Raw genomic sequence first — 15,094 nt, 5'->3', positions numbered from 1 at the left:
AAATCTATTTAGCACAACTGCACAATGAAGTTGGTTTTATGGAACCACGAAAGTAAAGGAATGGAAAGAGAAAGTTGCTAACCGGGCCTCGTAGTCTGGTGGTAAAGGAACCTCGGCTGAGGTGCCCGCCACCCGACTTCGAGCCCCGGCCACGGGGGTATTTACATGGGCTGCTTCTCGCCCTCCAGACCACTTCGCGTAACCAGGGGCCCTTAAGTGGACGCTTAAAAATCCTGTAATGGCTTGGGCTTAGGCCCGGTGGGCTAGTCGATCACGCAAAGTGGTCGGATACTGGATTATCAAAAAAAAAAAATTATATAAGTTAAGATATATAACAAAATGGGACAACTCTCGAGATAATTTTCGAGCTGAATTATCTTCTAGAAACCAAAGGATGCTGAATTATGTGGGCTGTCTATTCAAATCATTTAGCTACATTTTTGAGTAGCTTTTTTCCTCGCAGAGTTCAATTAACAAGAGTTTGATATTTCTAAAACTAATAAGGGAACTATACTTAGTTACTTATGTGCATTATATCTTTAAGAATATATTTTATTTGTGTATAATAAAATATTTTTGTAAATGATATGATAGTGATAGGTTTTTAAATTTGGGCATATTTAATTAATGAATAATTTTGATTATATGTCTCAAACCTATAATGTTATTAATGAAAATTAAAATTGTTTTAGAAAGGTATGGGAATTTTAGATAAATTTAAGTTTTTATCAAAAAAAAACAAAAAAATGATTCTAGTAGAATAGTATAGATATAAAGGATAAAAAATTTTAGAAATATATGGGCATTTTAAATAAAATTAAGTTTTTTCATCAAACAACAAAAAATTAAGAATGATTCCCTAGGTAAATCAATTTATAAAATTGTAAAATGGGCCATGGGCTCGATGCCCAATTCTAATTTACTCATCACCACGTATAAATTGATTACACGAATGACTACGGACAGGATAGGGTTTTAGGGTAAGTCATTTTGTTCTTGCCTCCTACCGAAGATACCATGGAGTTAGCGATGACCGTGATGTGTCGGTTAGTAGACGCCGAAGGAATTCCTTTAGGTGACCCTATGTATATCCCTCAGCGAGCAGGGAAGTTGCAGCTTACCGAGCTAGCTAATAAATTTCTCAACAATGTATGATTCTTTTTTTTAGGTATTCTTTCAACTTTTAAATAGTGGTCCTGTTTCATGGAATTTGGGTATTGTTTATATTTTCCAGGAGGAGAAGTTGCGCTACGCTTTCTATGTATCAGGCGAGGAACTTCGTGTGCCCTTAGGAACTTACATAGAGGAAAGAAGTGGTAACATATCTGTTGGTTATATTCTTTTTGGGATAATAATAATAATAATATGTCTGGCAAATTGTGTGCATGCAGTGTCCATGGAGGAGATTTTGACGATAGTGTATCGACAAGAAGCTGTTTTCCGAACTCGCCCAGTTAGCCGTATTTCTGCTAGCATTCCTGGTATGTCGAAAGTTAATCCTCTTTAGTTCAACTTATTTTTGGCTGACTGTGTTCTTCAATATTAGGTCACAGGGACTCTGTCTTGTGTGTTTCTTTCAGTCCTGACGGTACACAGTTAGCAAGTGGCTCGGATGATACTACTGTCCGGTTGTGGGATCTCTACACTCAAACTCCAATGTTTACATGCATAGGTTCGAAAAATAATTATTTTTGTTCTTTCTCGACGCCTCCTGTTTCCTAATATATGTATCCTCTTTACTTTCAGGGCACACGAACTGGGTTCTGTCAGTTGCATGGTCTCCAGATGGTAAGCATCTTGTTAGTGGTGATCTAGCTGGTAATATCTGTTGCTGGATACCAAAAACCGGAAAGCTAGATGGCAGCCCCCTTAGAGGCCACAAGAAATGGATTACTAGCATCTCGTGGGAGCCTGTCCACCTTACCTACCCGTGCCGTCGGTTTGTAACTTCCAGCAAAGATGAGGACGCAAGGATATGGGACATCACACTTAAAAAATCTGTAACTTGCCTCAGTGGGCATACACGTGGCGTGACCTGTGTCAAATGGGGTGGAGATGGTATCATATATACGGGTTCTCAAGACTGTACGATAAAGATGTGGCAAGTTACTCCCGAGGGCCTTCCATGTTTGAAAGCGCAATTAAAGAAGCATGGGCATTGGGTGAACTCCCTTGCATTGAGCACAGATTATGTTCTCCGGACAGGAGCCTTTGACCACACTGGAAAACAATATTCCTCCTCGCCTGAAGAAGTTAGAAAGGCTGCCCTCAAAAGATACGACCAAGCAAAAGGAGAGTATGGCGAAAGATTGGTTTCAGGTTCTGATGACTTCACCATGATTCTTTGGGAACAGTCTGTTAGCGATCAACCTAAACAGCATTTGTTCGTGTTGACATGAAGAATTAAACAAAGGGAAGTAGTGGAGGAAGTGGGAGAAGTGGTCATATCACTTACCAAATGGGGAGGAATGGCTAGTCCACTACTAGTTAGTGGAAGAAGTGGGAGGAGTGGCCATATCACTTACCAAATGGGGAGGAATGGCTAGTCCACTACTAGTTAGTGGAAGAAGTGGGAGGAGTGGCCATATCACTTACCAAATGGGGAGGAATGGCTAGTCCACTACTAGTTAGTGGAAGAAGTGGGAGGAGTGGCCATATCACTTACCAAATGGGGAGGAATGGCTAGTCCACTACTAGTTAGTGGAAGAAGTGGGAGGAGTGGCCATATCACTTACCAAATGGGGAGGAATGGCTAGTCCACTACTAGTTAGTGGAAGAAGTGGGAGGAGTGGCCATATCACTTACCAAATGGGGAGGAATGGCTAGTCCACTACTAGTTAGTGGAAGAAGTGGGAGGAGTGGCCATATCACTTACCAAATGGGGAGGAATGGCTAGTCCACTACTAGTTAGTGGAAGAAGTGGGAGGAGTGGCCATATCACTTACCAAATGGGGAGGAATGGCTAGTCCACTACTAGTTAGTGGAAGAAGTGGGAGGAGTGGCCATATCACTTACCAAATGGGGAGGAATGGCTAGTCCACTACTAGTTAGTGGAAGAAGTGGGAGGAGTGGCCATATCACTTACCAAATGGGGAGGAATGGCTAGTCCACTACTAGTTAGTGGAAGAAGTGGGAGGAGTGGCCATATCACTTACCAAATGGGGAGGAATGGCTAGTCCACTACTAGTTAGTGGAAGAAGTGGGAGGAGTGGCCATATCACTTACCAAATGGGGAGGAATGGCTAGTCCACTACTAGTTAGTGGAAGAAGTGGGAGGAGTGGCCATATCACTTACCAAATGGGGAGGAATGGCTAGTCCACTACTAGTTAGTGGAAGAAGTGGGAGGAGTGGCCATATCACTTACCAAATGGGGAGGAATGGCTAGTCCACTACTAGTTAGTGGAAGAAGTGGGAGGAGTGGCCATATCACTTACCAAATGGGGAGGAATGGCTAGTCCACTACTAGTTAGTGGAAGAAGTGGGAGGAGTGGCCATATCACTTACCAAATGGGGAGGAATGGCTAGTCCACTACTAGTTAGTGGAAGAAGTGGGAGGAGTGGCCATATCACTTACCAAATGGGGAGGAATGGCTAGTCCACTACTAGTTAGTGGAAGAAGTGGGAGGAGTGGCCATATCACTTACCAAATGGGGAGGAATGGCTAGTCCACTACTAGTTAGTGGAAGAAGTGGGAGGAGTGGCCATATCACTTACCAAATGGGGAGGAATGGCTAGTCCACTACTAGTTAGTGGAAGAAGTGGGAGGAGTGGCCATATCACTTACCAAATGGGGAGGAATGGCTAGTCCACTACTAGTTAGTGGAAGAAGTGGGAGGAGTGGCCATATCACTTACCAAATGGGGAGGAATGGCTAGTCCACTACTAGTTAGTGGAAGAAGTGGGAGGAGTGGCCATATCACTTACCAAATGGGGAGGAATGGCTAGTCCACTACTAGTTAGTGGAAGAAGTGGGAGGAGTGGCCATATCACTTACCAAATGGGGAGGAATGGCTAGTCCACTACTAGTTAGTGGAAGAAGTGGGAGGAGTGGCCATATCACTTACCAAATGGGGAGGAATGGCTAGTCCACTACTAGTTAGTGGAAGAAGTGGGAGGAGTGGCCATATCACTTACCAAATGGGGAGGAATGGCTAGTCCACTACTAGTTAGTGGAAGAAGTGGGAGGAGTGGCCATATCACTTACCAAATGGGGAGGAATGGCTAGTCCACTACTAGTTAGTGGAAGAAGTGGGAGGAGTGGCCATATCACTTACCAAATGGGGAGGAATGGCTAGTCCACTACTAGTTAGTGGAAGAAGTGGGAGGAGTGGCCATATCACTTACCAAATGGGGAGGAATGGCTAGTCCACTACTAGTTAGTGGAAGAAGTGGGAGGAGTGGCCATATCACTTACCAAATGGGGAGGAATGGCTAGTCCACTACTAGTTAGTGGAAGAAGTGGGAGGAGTGGCCATATCACTTACCAAATGGGGAGGAATGGCTAGTCCACTACTAGTTAGTGGAAGAAGTGGGAGGAGTGGCCATATCACTTACCAAATGGGGAGGAATGGCTAGTCCACTACTAGTTAGTGGAAGAAGTGGGAGGAGTGGCCATATCACTTACCAAATGGGGAGGAATGGCTAGTCCACTACTAGTTAGTGGAAGAAGTGGGAGGAGTGGCCATATCACTTACCAAATGGGGAGGAATGGCTAGTCCACTACTAGTTAGTGGAAGAAGTGGGAGGAGTGGCCATATCACTTACCAAATGGGGAGGAATGGCTAGTCCACTACTAGTTAGTGGAAGAAGTGGGAGGAGTGGCCATATCACTTACCAAATGGGGAGGAATGGCTAGTCCACTACTAGTTAGTGGAAGAAGTGGGAGGAGTGGCCATATCACTTACCAAATGGGGAGGAATGGCTAGTCCACTACTAGTTAGTGGAAGAAGTGGGAGGAGTGGCCATATCACTTACCAAATGGGGAGGAATGGCTAGTCCACTACTAGTTAGTGGAAGAAGTGGGAGGAGTGGCCATATCACTTACCAAATGGGGAGGAATGGCTAGTCCACTACTAGTTAGTGGAAGAAGTGGGAGGAGTGGCCATATCACTTACCAAATGGGGAGGAATGGCTAGTCCACTACTAGTTAGTGGAAGAAGTGGGAGGAGTGGCCATATCACTTACCAAATGGGGAGGAATGGCTAGTCCACTACTAGTTAGTGGAAGAAGTGGGAGGAGTGGCCATATCACTTACCAAATGGGGAGGAATGGCTAGTCCACTACTAGTTAGTGGAAGAAGTGGGAGGAGTGGCCATATCACTTACCAAATGGGGAGGAATGGCTAGTCCACTACTAGTTAGTGGAAGAAGTGGGAGGAGTGGCCATATCACTTACCAAATGGGGAGGAATGGCTAGTCCACTACTAGTTAGTGGAAGAAGTGGGAGGAGTGGCCATATCACTTACCAAATGGGGAGGAATGGCTAGTCCACTACTAGTTAGTGGAAGAAGTGGGAGGAGTGGCCATATCACTTACCAAATGGGGAGGAATGGCTAGTCCACTACTAGTTAGTGGAAGAAGTGGGAGGAGTGGCCATATCACTTACCAAATGGGGAGGAATGGCTAGTCCACTACTAGTTAGTGGAAGAAGTGGGAGGAGTGGCCATATCACTTACCAAATGGGGAGGAATGGCTAGTCCACTACTAGTTAGTGGAAGAAGTGGGAGGAGTGGCCATATCACTTACCAAATGGGGAGGAATGGCTAGTCCACTACTAGTTAGTGGAAGAAGTGGGAGGAGTGGCCATATCACTTACCAAATGGGGAGGAATGGCTAGTCCACTACTAGTTAGTGGAAGAAGTGGGAGGAGTGGCCATATCACTTACCAAATGGGGAGGAATGGCTAGTCCACTACTAGTTAGTGGAAGAAGTGGGAGGAGTGGCCATATCACTTACCAAATGGGGAGGAATGGCTAGTCCACTACTAGTTAGTGGAAGAAGTGGGAGGAGTGGCCATATCACTTACCAAATGGGGAGGAATGGCTAGTCCACTACTAGTTAGTGGAAGAAGTGGGAGGAGTGGCCATATCACTTACCAAATGGGGAGGAATGGCTAGTCCACTACTAGTTAGTGGAAGAAGTGGGAGGAGTGGCCATATCACTTACCAAATGGGGAGGAATGGCTAGTCCACTACTAGTTAGTGGAAGAAGTGGGAGGAGTGGCCATATCACTTACCAAATGGGGAGGAATGGCTAGTCCACTACTAGTTAGTGGAAGAAGTGGGAGGAGTGGCCATATCACTTACCAAATGGGGAGGAATGGCTAGTCCACTACTAGTTAGTGGAAGAAGTGGGAGGAGTGGCCATATCACTTACCAAATGGGGAGGAATGGCTAGTCCACTACTAGTTAGTGGAAGAAGTGGGAGGAGTGGCCATATCACTTACCAAATGGGGAGGAATGGCTAGTCCACTACTAGTTAGTGGAAGAAGTGGGAGGAGTGGCCATATCACTTACCAAATGGGGAGGAATGGCTAGTCCACTACTAGTTAGTGGAAGAAGTGGGAGGAGTGGCCATATCACTTACCAAATGGGGAGGAATGGCTAGTCCACTACTAGTTAGTGGAAGAAGTGGGAGGAGTGGCCATATCACTTACCAAATGGGGAGGAATGGCTAGTCCACTACTAGTTAGTGGAAGAAGTGGGAGGAGTGGCCATATCACTTACCAAATGGGGAGGAATGGCTAGTCCACTACTAGTTAGTGGAAGAAGTGGGAGGAGTGGCCATATCACTTACCAAATGGGGAGGAATGGCTAGTCCACTACTAGTTAGTGGAAGAAGTGGGAGGAGTGGCCATATCACGTTAGAAGCTCTCATAATCTCACAAATTATCAGTTCGGTCACCAGCAGCTTGTAAACCATGTGTGCTTCTCACCTAATGGCCAGTGGATTGCAAGTGCGTCGTTTGATAAATCTATCCGGATATGGGATGGTATCACTGGGGCTTTTATTACAACTTTGCGAGGCCATCTTGGACCTGTTTATCAAATCAGGTTGGGTTTTTTTTTCTTTCTTGAGCATTTGTTCCTCTTGTAGTCGCTAAATTTTATTAATTACCTTTGCCACTGCAGTTGGTCCCCCGACAGTAGAATGCTTTTAAGTGGTAGCAAAGACTCTACTCTTAAGGTAAATCTTTGTTTGTCCTAATTAATCACGCACAAATCTGGAGGTACTCCTCGATTCTAAACTTCAGTTGCACAGATATGGGATATTGGACTGAGACAGTTAAAGCAAGATCTTCCTGGTCATGCCGATGAGGTATTTATTCACACTTTGAAAGTTGATGTTTACTGCTTAGAAAATGCCAATAGCCTTGATGTTTTTTTTTTGTATGTGTCGATAGGTTTATGCAGTGGACTGGAGTCCAGATGGTGAGAGAGTAGTCTCCGGTGGTAAAGATAAATCTCTGAAACTATGGGTTGGTTGAAGATAGAGCAGCTGGAGCTACCAGCGTTAGCTATTAGTTTCAGTTTCCACCGACTCTATTTGATGTTTGTTTCCGAACATTTTGTTATTATCATAGTTAAGTTATAATTTTATATTTATTTACTAACAAGTATAATGTTCGGTTGTCGAATCGTCTATGTAATCTTTCCTATATCATAATTGTAAAATCGTAATAAATCAGCGTTAAAAAAAAACAAGTATAATGTGGGTAGACAACTCTAAAAGCTACCCATATCAAACATGATATAACCATTCAGAATCAATAGCAGCTTGTGTGATCCTCCAACCCAGTTGATCCGACTTAAATAATTCAATGGCAATGTTAGCGATTATGAGATATATTATGTTACTCCTTGGCAGTGAAAATAATGTACATCGTCAACATTTCATATAAAAAAGTGTATGGGAGATGTGTTGCAACATCCCATCCTTAGTATATCGAGGCTAGAAAATTTCTTCGATCAAACCACAGCTCTTTTCTGGCTGATTCTCTACCGAACATGAATCCATACCTATGCGAGTTAACAAAAGACAGTACGGACACTAAATAGACTAAATGGAAAAGACGAGAGCTAGAGATGAAAGCAATCACTCACCAGCAAGAGACGGCGGAGGATACGCCGGAGATTGCCACCGTTTGGATCAGCGAGAAGGATGTCTGCATCTTTTCGGTTAGTTTTCAGTATTTTCCGGTCACTGAGGTTTGATTGCGGGAGAGTCTAATGGGCCTGGGCCAATATTTGAGAACGGGCCTATTTTAACTTGTTGATGTAGTAGGCTGTAAAGGAAGGCAGTTGGCGACTGCAGATGCCAGAGTTGGCTGAAAAGTTAAAGATGCAAATGCCTGCACTGCCATGTAAAAAGAAAGAATGATTTTGATTTCTTAGGTTCGACTGATGATTTTGTGTATGAATTGTTATGGCAGCACTGATAGTAGATTCAAGAGGCTTAGAGCTAGAAAGAGAACCATAACCACAATTTCCAAGATCATATGCATATGTTGTTCGTCCAGTTTTACTTCTACTTGAACCTTGTCATAGACCATATATGTATAATCTTCTTTCACTTCATTATAAGTTCTCTTGTTGTGCTATGTCAACTTTATCTACATCTAAGATTTTCATGTCAGTTTAAATTTTAATGTTATTCAATTCACTAATTTTCTAATTCTATTAAATATTTGCGTTGCCAACAAAAAATAATTACATTATTCAATTTTGTTGGATTTCATGGTAATTGTATTTGAAAAATAAAATAAAAAAATTGTATTATGAATTTTGAAAACCCCAATTCTTAAAATTCAAACTAGGACTTAAAGAGAATTTTTATATTATTTATTTATTAGATATGTACGTCAAAGTTATTGATACGATATAGAAATGTAATGTTTGTTATCAGTCAAACAAATATATTATCATTTTGATGAAATGAAAAATATACTATTTATTGTAATCCATATTGCAATGGAGGAACACACTTTTTATATTCCGATATAGTCTATCTCTACATCTTTATATAGTGATAAAAAGTAATTGTTTTTTCATCATTTTTTGTTGGTAGAGCTTTTCTTTCACTTTTAAATGAAAATCTCTATCTATATGATATGAAAATGATTATGGTTTTATTATGTTTATTAGTAAAGATTATTGTTCTTCTTTGTGCTTTTTTATAATTCAACAAGTTCATGAAATTTAAAGGAATTGATTTTTATCAAATTTAATTATATTCCTCTAAAATCCAAAATGAAATAATTATACTAATGCATTAAAATCCTCATTAAATCATTTAAAATACTTCAAAATATTTTATTTATGTTTTCAATTGAATTCTTTCAAATCAATTAAACTCTTGAATCCAATATCACTTCCTTAATTTTACAATTCAATGAAGTAGATGAACATGGTAAGTTATATGAGCCAAGCACCCAACAAGAGCATGACTTATGGCCGCTGAATATTGATGCATTTTTAGTGGATATGGCCGCTATGCCGAAAAGAGATAATGAGTGGCATATAGGGATGAATGAGGACTCTAGCTCTTGCCAAAAGGTAACAGCCTTCATGGTTGTCTCACTTGTATAGAGAATCTTAAGAGTTTAGTTTATGCAACGTTTTTGTTTTGTGATTTTGTATGATATACTTAATAACTAATTCATCATGCTCGCATTTTGAAATTTTACTATTGCGGGTGTTTTAGAGACTTGAATTTGGCCACATTATCATCATACACACAATCCCATCCACCTTGAAAATATTGAAACCATAGTTTCTAATAAAATTGAACAAGGCACTATGCCAGCAAAGACACAAGAAACAAAGATGTGTTTTTTACGCGATGATAATGAATGAATTGCATGAGAAAGAAAGAGTCATCAACTTCTCAATTTTCAGCACATTCTTATCAAATTCGAAAAGATATGGATCGAAGTAAGGTGATCGAATCCTTATTTGGCATTCAAAAGAAAAGTCTTTCAGTATATGCTCCACAGCTTGTGAAGAAATTCAATTCTTATCAAAGTTTGTTATTCTTCATGTCTCATAAATTATCAAAAGGGATTGACAAAGAACAAACCCGAGAGAAAAGTCTTTTGTCATTCTGGATTGTCAAAAGATACTTTGCAGTGTTTTTAGTGTGCCTTGTAGGGAAAGAAAGAGACATACCACTGAAGATTGTTAGTTGGAGGTTGAAGAAGTCACCAAAGTTGTGAAAGAATAGGTAAGAACTCTGGTTCTGCATATTTGGATGACGTGTGTAAGTATTTTTACCCCATTTTTTTCTTTCTCCAACAAAATTGAATATAACCATATTTTATTTGTATGACATTAAAAATGGTAGAACCTCCCGAGTTGCCATATCATAAATGACGGTTTGTTTGCCACCTGAAATGCAAAATAATAAAAAGGTGATCTCTAGATAGGTGGATGGATCAATGATTAAAATCAATGCATGCTATTATTATGAAAAATTCCCTAGAATAAAAATTCAAATTTTGAAAAAAAATTCGAATTGAAAAAAAATTCAAAATATTTCTTTTTATTATTTATTTAAATAGTATTTATTTTATATATCTATAAAGCAAATGTATAAAGGTTTTTTTTTTGGTCATTTTTAATGTGTTTTTTGAGCAATTTTTTTTAGAATCTTTTGAACTATTTGCCCTATATTATATTATAAAAATATATTATTTTTTGAATATTATATATAAAATGCTCAACTAAGCAATTGATAATAGAATAGAGTAGTATTGTCGCATTTCATTTAAAAAACTGTTTAATTTGTGTAAATATACTAGTATTTTTGTTTTAATTTGAGACCTATAAAACTGGAGGTCTTAGGCAAATGTGTTTCAGTATGCTTTACCCAGAGCCAGCCCAACAGACATTAAATGATTGAACATAGAACAAGTAACTCGGAGTATAACCAAACAAAGAGTTCAAATACTTGGAAAACAAACCAGAGACACACATTTGAAATCTGACTTCGGATGATAGAGTTCACACACATTTGAGCGCGTCAACGCTTTAGCACTATAGCTCCTGAACTGAGCTGAAATACCTTGCCGGAAAGTCCACTCCTTGCCGGCGACGTTTATTGGAAATGAATGCCATGAAATAACGTAATAATAAAGTTCCCGTAATCACTGGGTATGCGAACCACACGAGGGCTAATGCGATATTCCCGAATGATCCATCTAAATGCGGGAATGTATATCTGTACGATGCATAATTAGCCATTCCTAGAGCCGCTGTTGAACCATATAGTACCATCCACATGGGAAGTCCAATTATGAGGACCATAATCACATATAGAGATGAGAAGAAGGCAACTCCGTTTAAGATATAAAAAAACAAGGCAAGGTTGAAAGACATTGTCATCTGCCCAGCTGTGTGACCATCATTAGGGGAGTCATCTTCCCAATAACCGCCAGGAGGACTAAGACCGGCCTGGTATGTGGCTGTTACTATCAGTACAGCCACCACTAGTATCGCATTACGGAAATCGGTTGATTCTCGAGACCCCTGTTTGGTCTTGCTCAAATTGTTCAGACCCAAGAGCTTGTTTTTCCCCTCAATGGTCGATGGTTCTCTACTTAAATATCCCGCAAGAGTCATCGAGGGACCAAAAAGTAGTCTTTCTTTAGCACTGCGGAGAAGCGTAGTTGCTTTGGGGAAAATAGGAGACTTGTCAGTTTCGAGTATGTCCATTGCCGTCTTACCATCCAAGTTCTTGGCTTTTACGTTAACGGTATTACGTAGCAACTTCATTACCTGAAAGTTGAGTGCATACCTTATTAGAATCTCAAACATTGATTCCAATATGAGACTTGATCAAATATTGTAAGCTCGCAAGTGACACAACACTTCCAAAGAGACTTTGGACAAGAAGATAACCACCAGTTCCAGCCTCTAGAAAAATACAGTTTGGCATAGGAACCAAAAAGCTTGCTTACTTTTAACATACCTATTTTAGATGAATTTAATCTTGGAAGTTGGTTAATCATAAGAAAAATTTATATAGGATACAACTTAATAGAAAAAGGAAACACTTACACAAATATGAAAAAGAAAAATTCAAAAACCAATTTTTTGACAACAACTTCAAAACATATCAAAACTCTTAGAATATGAAGAATAAGAAAGAAAAGAATGAAGAGGAAAAAAATAAAAAAAATGAAGAGCAAAATCTAATACTTACATTCCTATCCAAATTTGATAAAGAATAAAAATATTCTATATATTATTCCTTATATATAAAAAATGTTAAGAAATTATAAATAACAAATATTTTTTTTGTAAATGGTGTATTGTAAGGAATGACAAAGAATTCACTATTTCCACTGATTCTTTCGGTTACAATTTAGACCCTTAATGTTAAATATTTTGATCATAGTCGCGTATAAGAGACAAGAGCAAGATCATAACCATTTTCATAGAGCAGCAGAAGATGTCTAACGAGTAACGACCAACAGTGCATGTTTTAAAGTAGGTTACTAAATCTTGATCCGCGCAACCGCACGGATGTTTGATTTCAATTTTATAAACGTAGAAATCTTGTTTTTACGTCATTAGTAGCAAATATCTTTAACATTAACCATATTTTAAAATGTTTATATAATTTTTTCAAACACAATAACGTAATATATTTGGAGTTGTTATGCTATGGAAAATCTAACTTGATTTCGTGTATTAAGATTGTTATAAACTAAAATATGAAAACAAAATGAGGATTTTATGGTATTTTAAGATAGTGATTTATTTCTATAGAATAATCAATATTTTTATGGAATATCGCATTATTTCACGGGTATTTTTATATAAAGGGATAAAAAGTTTGAAGTTGTTACGGGAAATATAAATTGATGTTTTATCTCATTTCCTTAATTTAAAATATGAGATCAAAAAGTTTGAAGTTTTCATTTGGGTATATATATAAATCGTCTTGTGTACAAATAAGAATATGTTAAATATAGGTATGGACACATTTATCCGGAACCGAACTAAACCAAATTGAACCAAAAAGCGGTTTGCTTTGGATTTGGATCTTACCAATTAATCGAACGATCTTAAATTTCTATAACCAAAGAACCGGATCGAACCAAGAATCAAATAAGTACCCAAATTTCTATAATATAATTTACATACTTATAAATGTTAACTAAATTTATTTTTAAAATATTCAGATAATTTAAAAATACTATTAATAAACCAAAATACAAAAAATCAAATTTCCAGAAGAATTTTTATCTGATTTTTTTTAAAAAAACAATTCCTTTATCTGAAAACTTAAAATAGTCTAAATTATCGAAAATTTATTTCTGAAAATACAAAAAAATCTGATATCTAATTCAAAAGTCTAATTTTTTTGAATTTTTAACCCGGATTAGCCATTAAAAACCGGAACAAAATGAGATTCGAAATTTTCTCAGATATTAGCCGGTTCTTATCTTTTTTTTTTTTTTGGTAAAATCCGGTTCTTTTCTTTATTACCCAGACTGAATCAAAAACCAAAAAGACCGAACCAAATTTTCTAAATACTTGAACGGATCATAAGTCTTTAGAATTTTTTTTTTTAAACCGAAGAACCAAATTGGAATCGAAACTGAGAACCAAATGTCCACAGCTAGTTAAATCGCTCCCAAAGTTACATTGAACCTGGTTGTTCAGATGATGAACAAAGAGTTAATTATTTACATGGTTATACTTGTTTATAAACATATATAATTGTTTATACTTGGTTTATATGTTTATAGTTGTTTAATTATTTAAGAATGTGGTAAACTGTTCCCACTATTACGGTGAACCGATTTGGTCAGACTTTAATAAATAATTAATGAATTATTTAAATATTTAAATATAGTTTGGTGGTTAAGGCCTTAACGGGGAAAGAAATTTTATTTGGTATAATAATAGGATGTTTCTTGGTTAATGATAATAATTAAGTGATATGTTTAAACTTAATGACTTTCTAGTAATAGTCCATTTTAAAATATCACACATGAAAGAAGTCATGAAATTCTATTTTAATAGAATAGATATCATATTTGTATCAAAAAGGAGACGCTTAATAATCAGAGAGACATCTACCTCAGTTTGATTCATGGATGCAGCAATATGAAAAACTGTGTTACCATCTTCATCTTTCCAATCCAAGATTTCCTCTCTGTTCACTCTCCGAACCCATCCTAAAAGAACCTTGAATGCCATAAACTGCTGGCTCTTCACAGCAACGTGCACAGCTGTCTCACACTTAATGGTCAGATCTTCTACTGAAGATGGGCAAGCAAACAAGAATTCACTCAACAACTCTTCATTACCTAACTGGGCCACATAATGCAAAGGAGTAATTCTTCCTCTTCCCTTGATGCTGACTAAGCTGCTGTCCATTGCCAAAAACCCTCTCACCATTCGGATATGGTTGTTTTGAAGTGCTAAGTGCATCGGGCTGAAACCTGAGACGTTTAGCTTCAAAGCAAGTGACGGTTTAAGGTTCATTAACTCCATGGCGAAATGAGTTTGCCCTTTTTCAGCTGCAATGTGTAATGGCGTCTCACAAAAAGACACATTATCAAAATGTTCCAAAATATTTGGATATTCTGCTATCAGCTCGTAGAGTCCCTCAATATCCCCATCTTGAGCCTCCATATCGAGTCTCTCATAGATGTCAACAATTTGAAACGCCATATCAGTTACTCTGTTCAAACTCCTTTCTGCCTCTGGAGAATTTCCTTTGGCTCCTGCAACAAAGGCTTAAGTATAAACTTCAAAGTCTCCGGTAAGTCTAGGCGTGTTATAAGGACATTGAATTTTCCTAATTTTCCTGGCCACTCATTTCCCATATTATATCTACCTAATAAAGAGCGCTCGCATCTCTTTCTGGATATATGGATTAGGGAACTTTGAATAAGAGCGCTCGCATTTTAGCATATTGCAAAAATTTATTAATTTATTTTCCATTATAATTGTTGAAACTATCAATCAAGAATCGCCAACAGAATTTCTTACTACTAAGAAAATGACAAAAATATATAGGGAAGAAGCAAGATAAAGTTCTTTACATTTTTACCAAAAAAAAAAAAAAAAAAAAAAAA

General features: G+C 38.3%; 2 protein-coding genes across 3 annotated transcripts; one reads left to right on the top strand and one right to left on the bottom strand.

Annotated features, from left to right (window-relative positions):
• The first annotated feature begins 978 nt into the window (after positions 1 to 978).
• Positions 979 to 7,542, top strand: LOC106305085 (notchless protein homolog). Its single transcript, XM_013741464.1, has 9 exons — positions 979 to 1,149; positions 1,235 to 1,316; positions 1,392 to 1,481; positions 1,547 to 1,672; positions 1,747 to 2,384; positions 6,895 to 7,052; positions 7,131 to 7,185; positions 7,261 to 7,317; positions 7,403 to 7,542. The coding sequence occupies exons 1-9, from the start codon at positions 1,018 to 1,020 to the stop codon at positions 7,484 to 7,486; spliced, it is 1,422 nt and encodes a 473-aa protein (XP_013596918.1). The 5' UTR covers positions 979 to 1,017; the 3' UTR covers positions 7,487 to 7,542.
• Positions 7,543 to 10,883: 3,341 nt separating this feature from the next.
• On the bottom strand, positions 10,884 to 14,829 carry LOC106304283. 2 transcript variants are annotated; one of them, XM_013740696.1, is made up of 3 exons: positions 14,321 to 14,829; positions 14,091 to 14,242; positions 10,884 to 11,774 (listed from the first exon to the last, which is right to left on the bottom strand). In XM_013740696.1, the coding sequence occupies exons 1-3, from the start codon at positions 14,685 to 14,687 to the stop codon at positions 11,034 to 11,036; spliced, it is 1,260 nt and encodes a 419-aa protein (XP_013596150.1). In that variant the 5' UTR covers positions 14,688 to 14,829; the 3' UTR covers positions 10,884 to 11,033. The 2 variants fall into 2 exon arrangements, with proteins under 2 accessions (XP_013596150.1, XP_013596149.1); XM_013740695.1 differs by having other exon boundaries at positions 14,091 to 14,829.
• Between the last annotated feature and the right edge of the window lie 265 nt (positions 14,830 to 15,094).

The sequence above is a fragment of the Brassica oleracea genome, chromosome C7, assembly GCF_000695525.1.
Source record: "Brassica oleracea var. oleracea cultivar TO1000 chromosome C7, BOL, whole genome shotgun sequence".
Lineage (NCBI taxonomy): Eukaryota > Viridiplantae > Streptophyta > Magnoliopsida > Brassicales > Brassicaceae > Brassica > Brassica oleracea.
Note: the sequence above shows the minus strand (reverse complement) of the source record. Positions and strands in the feature narration are given on the sequence as shown.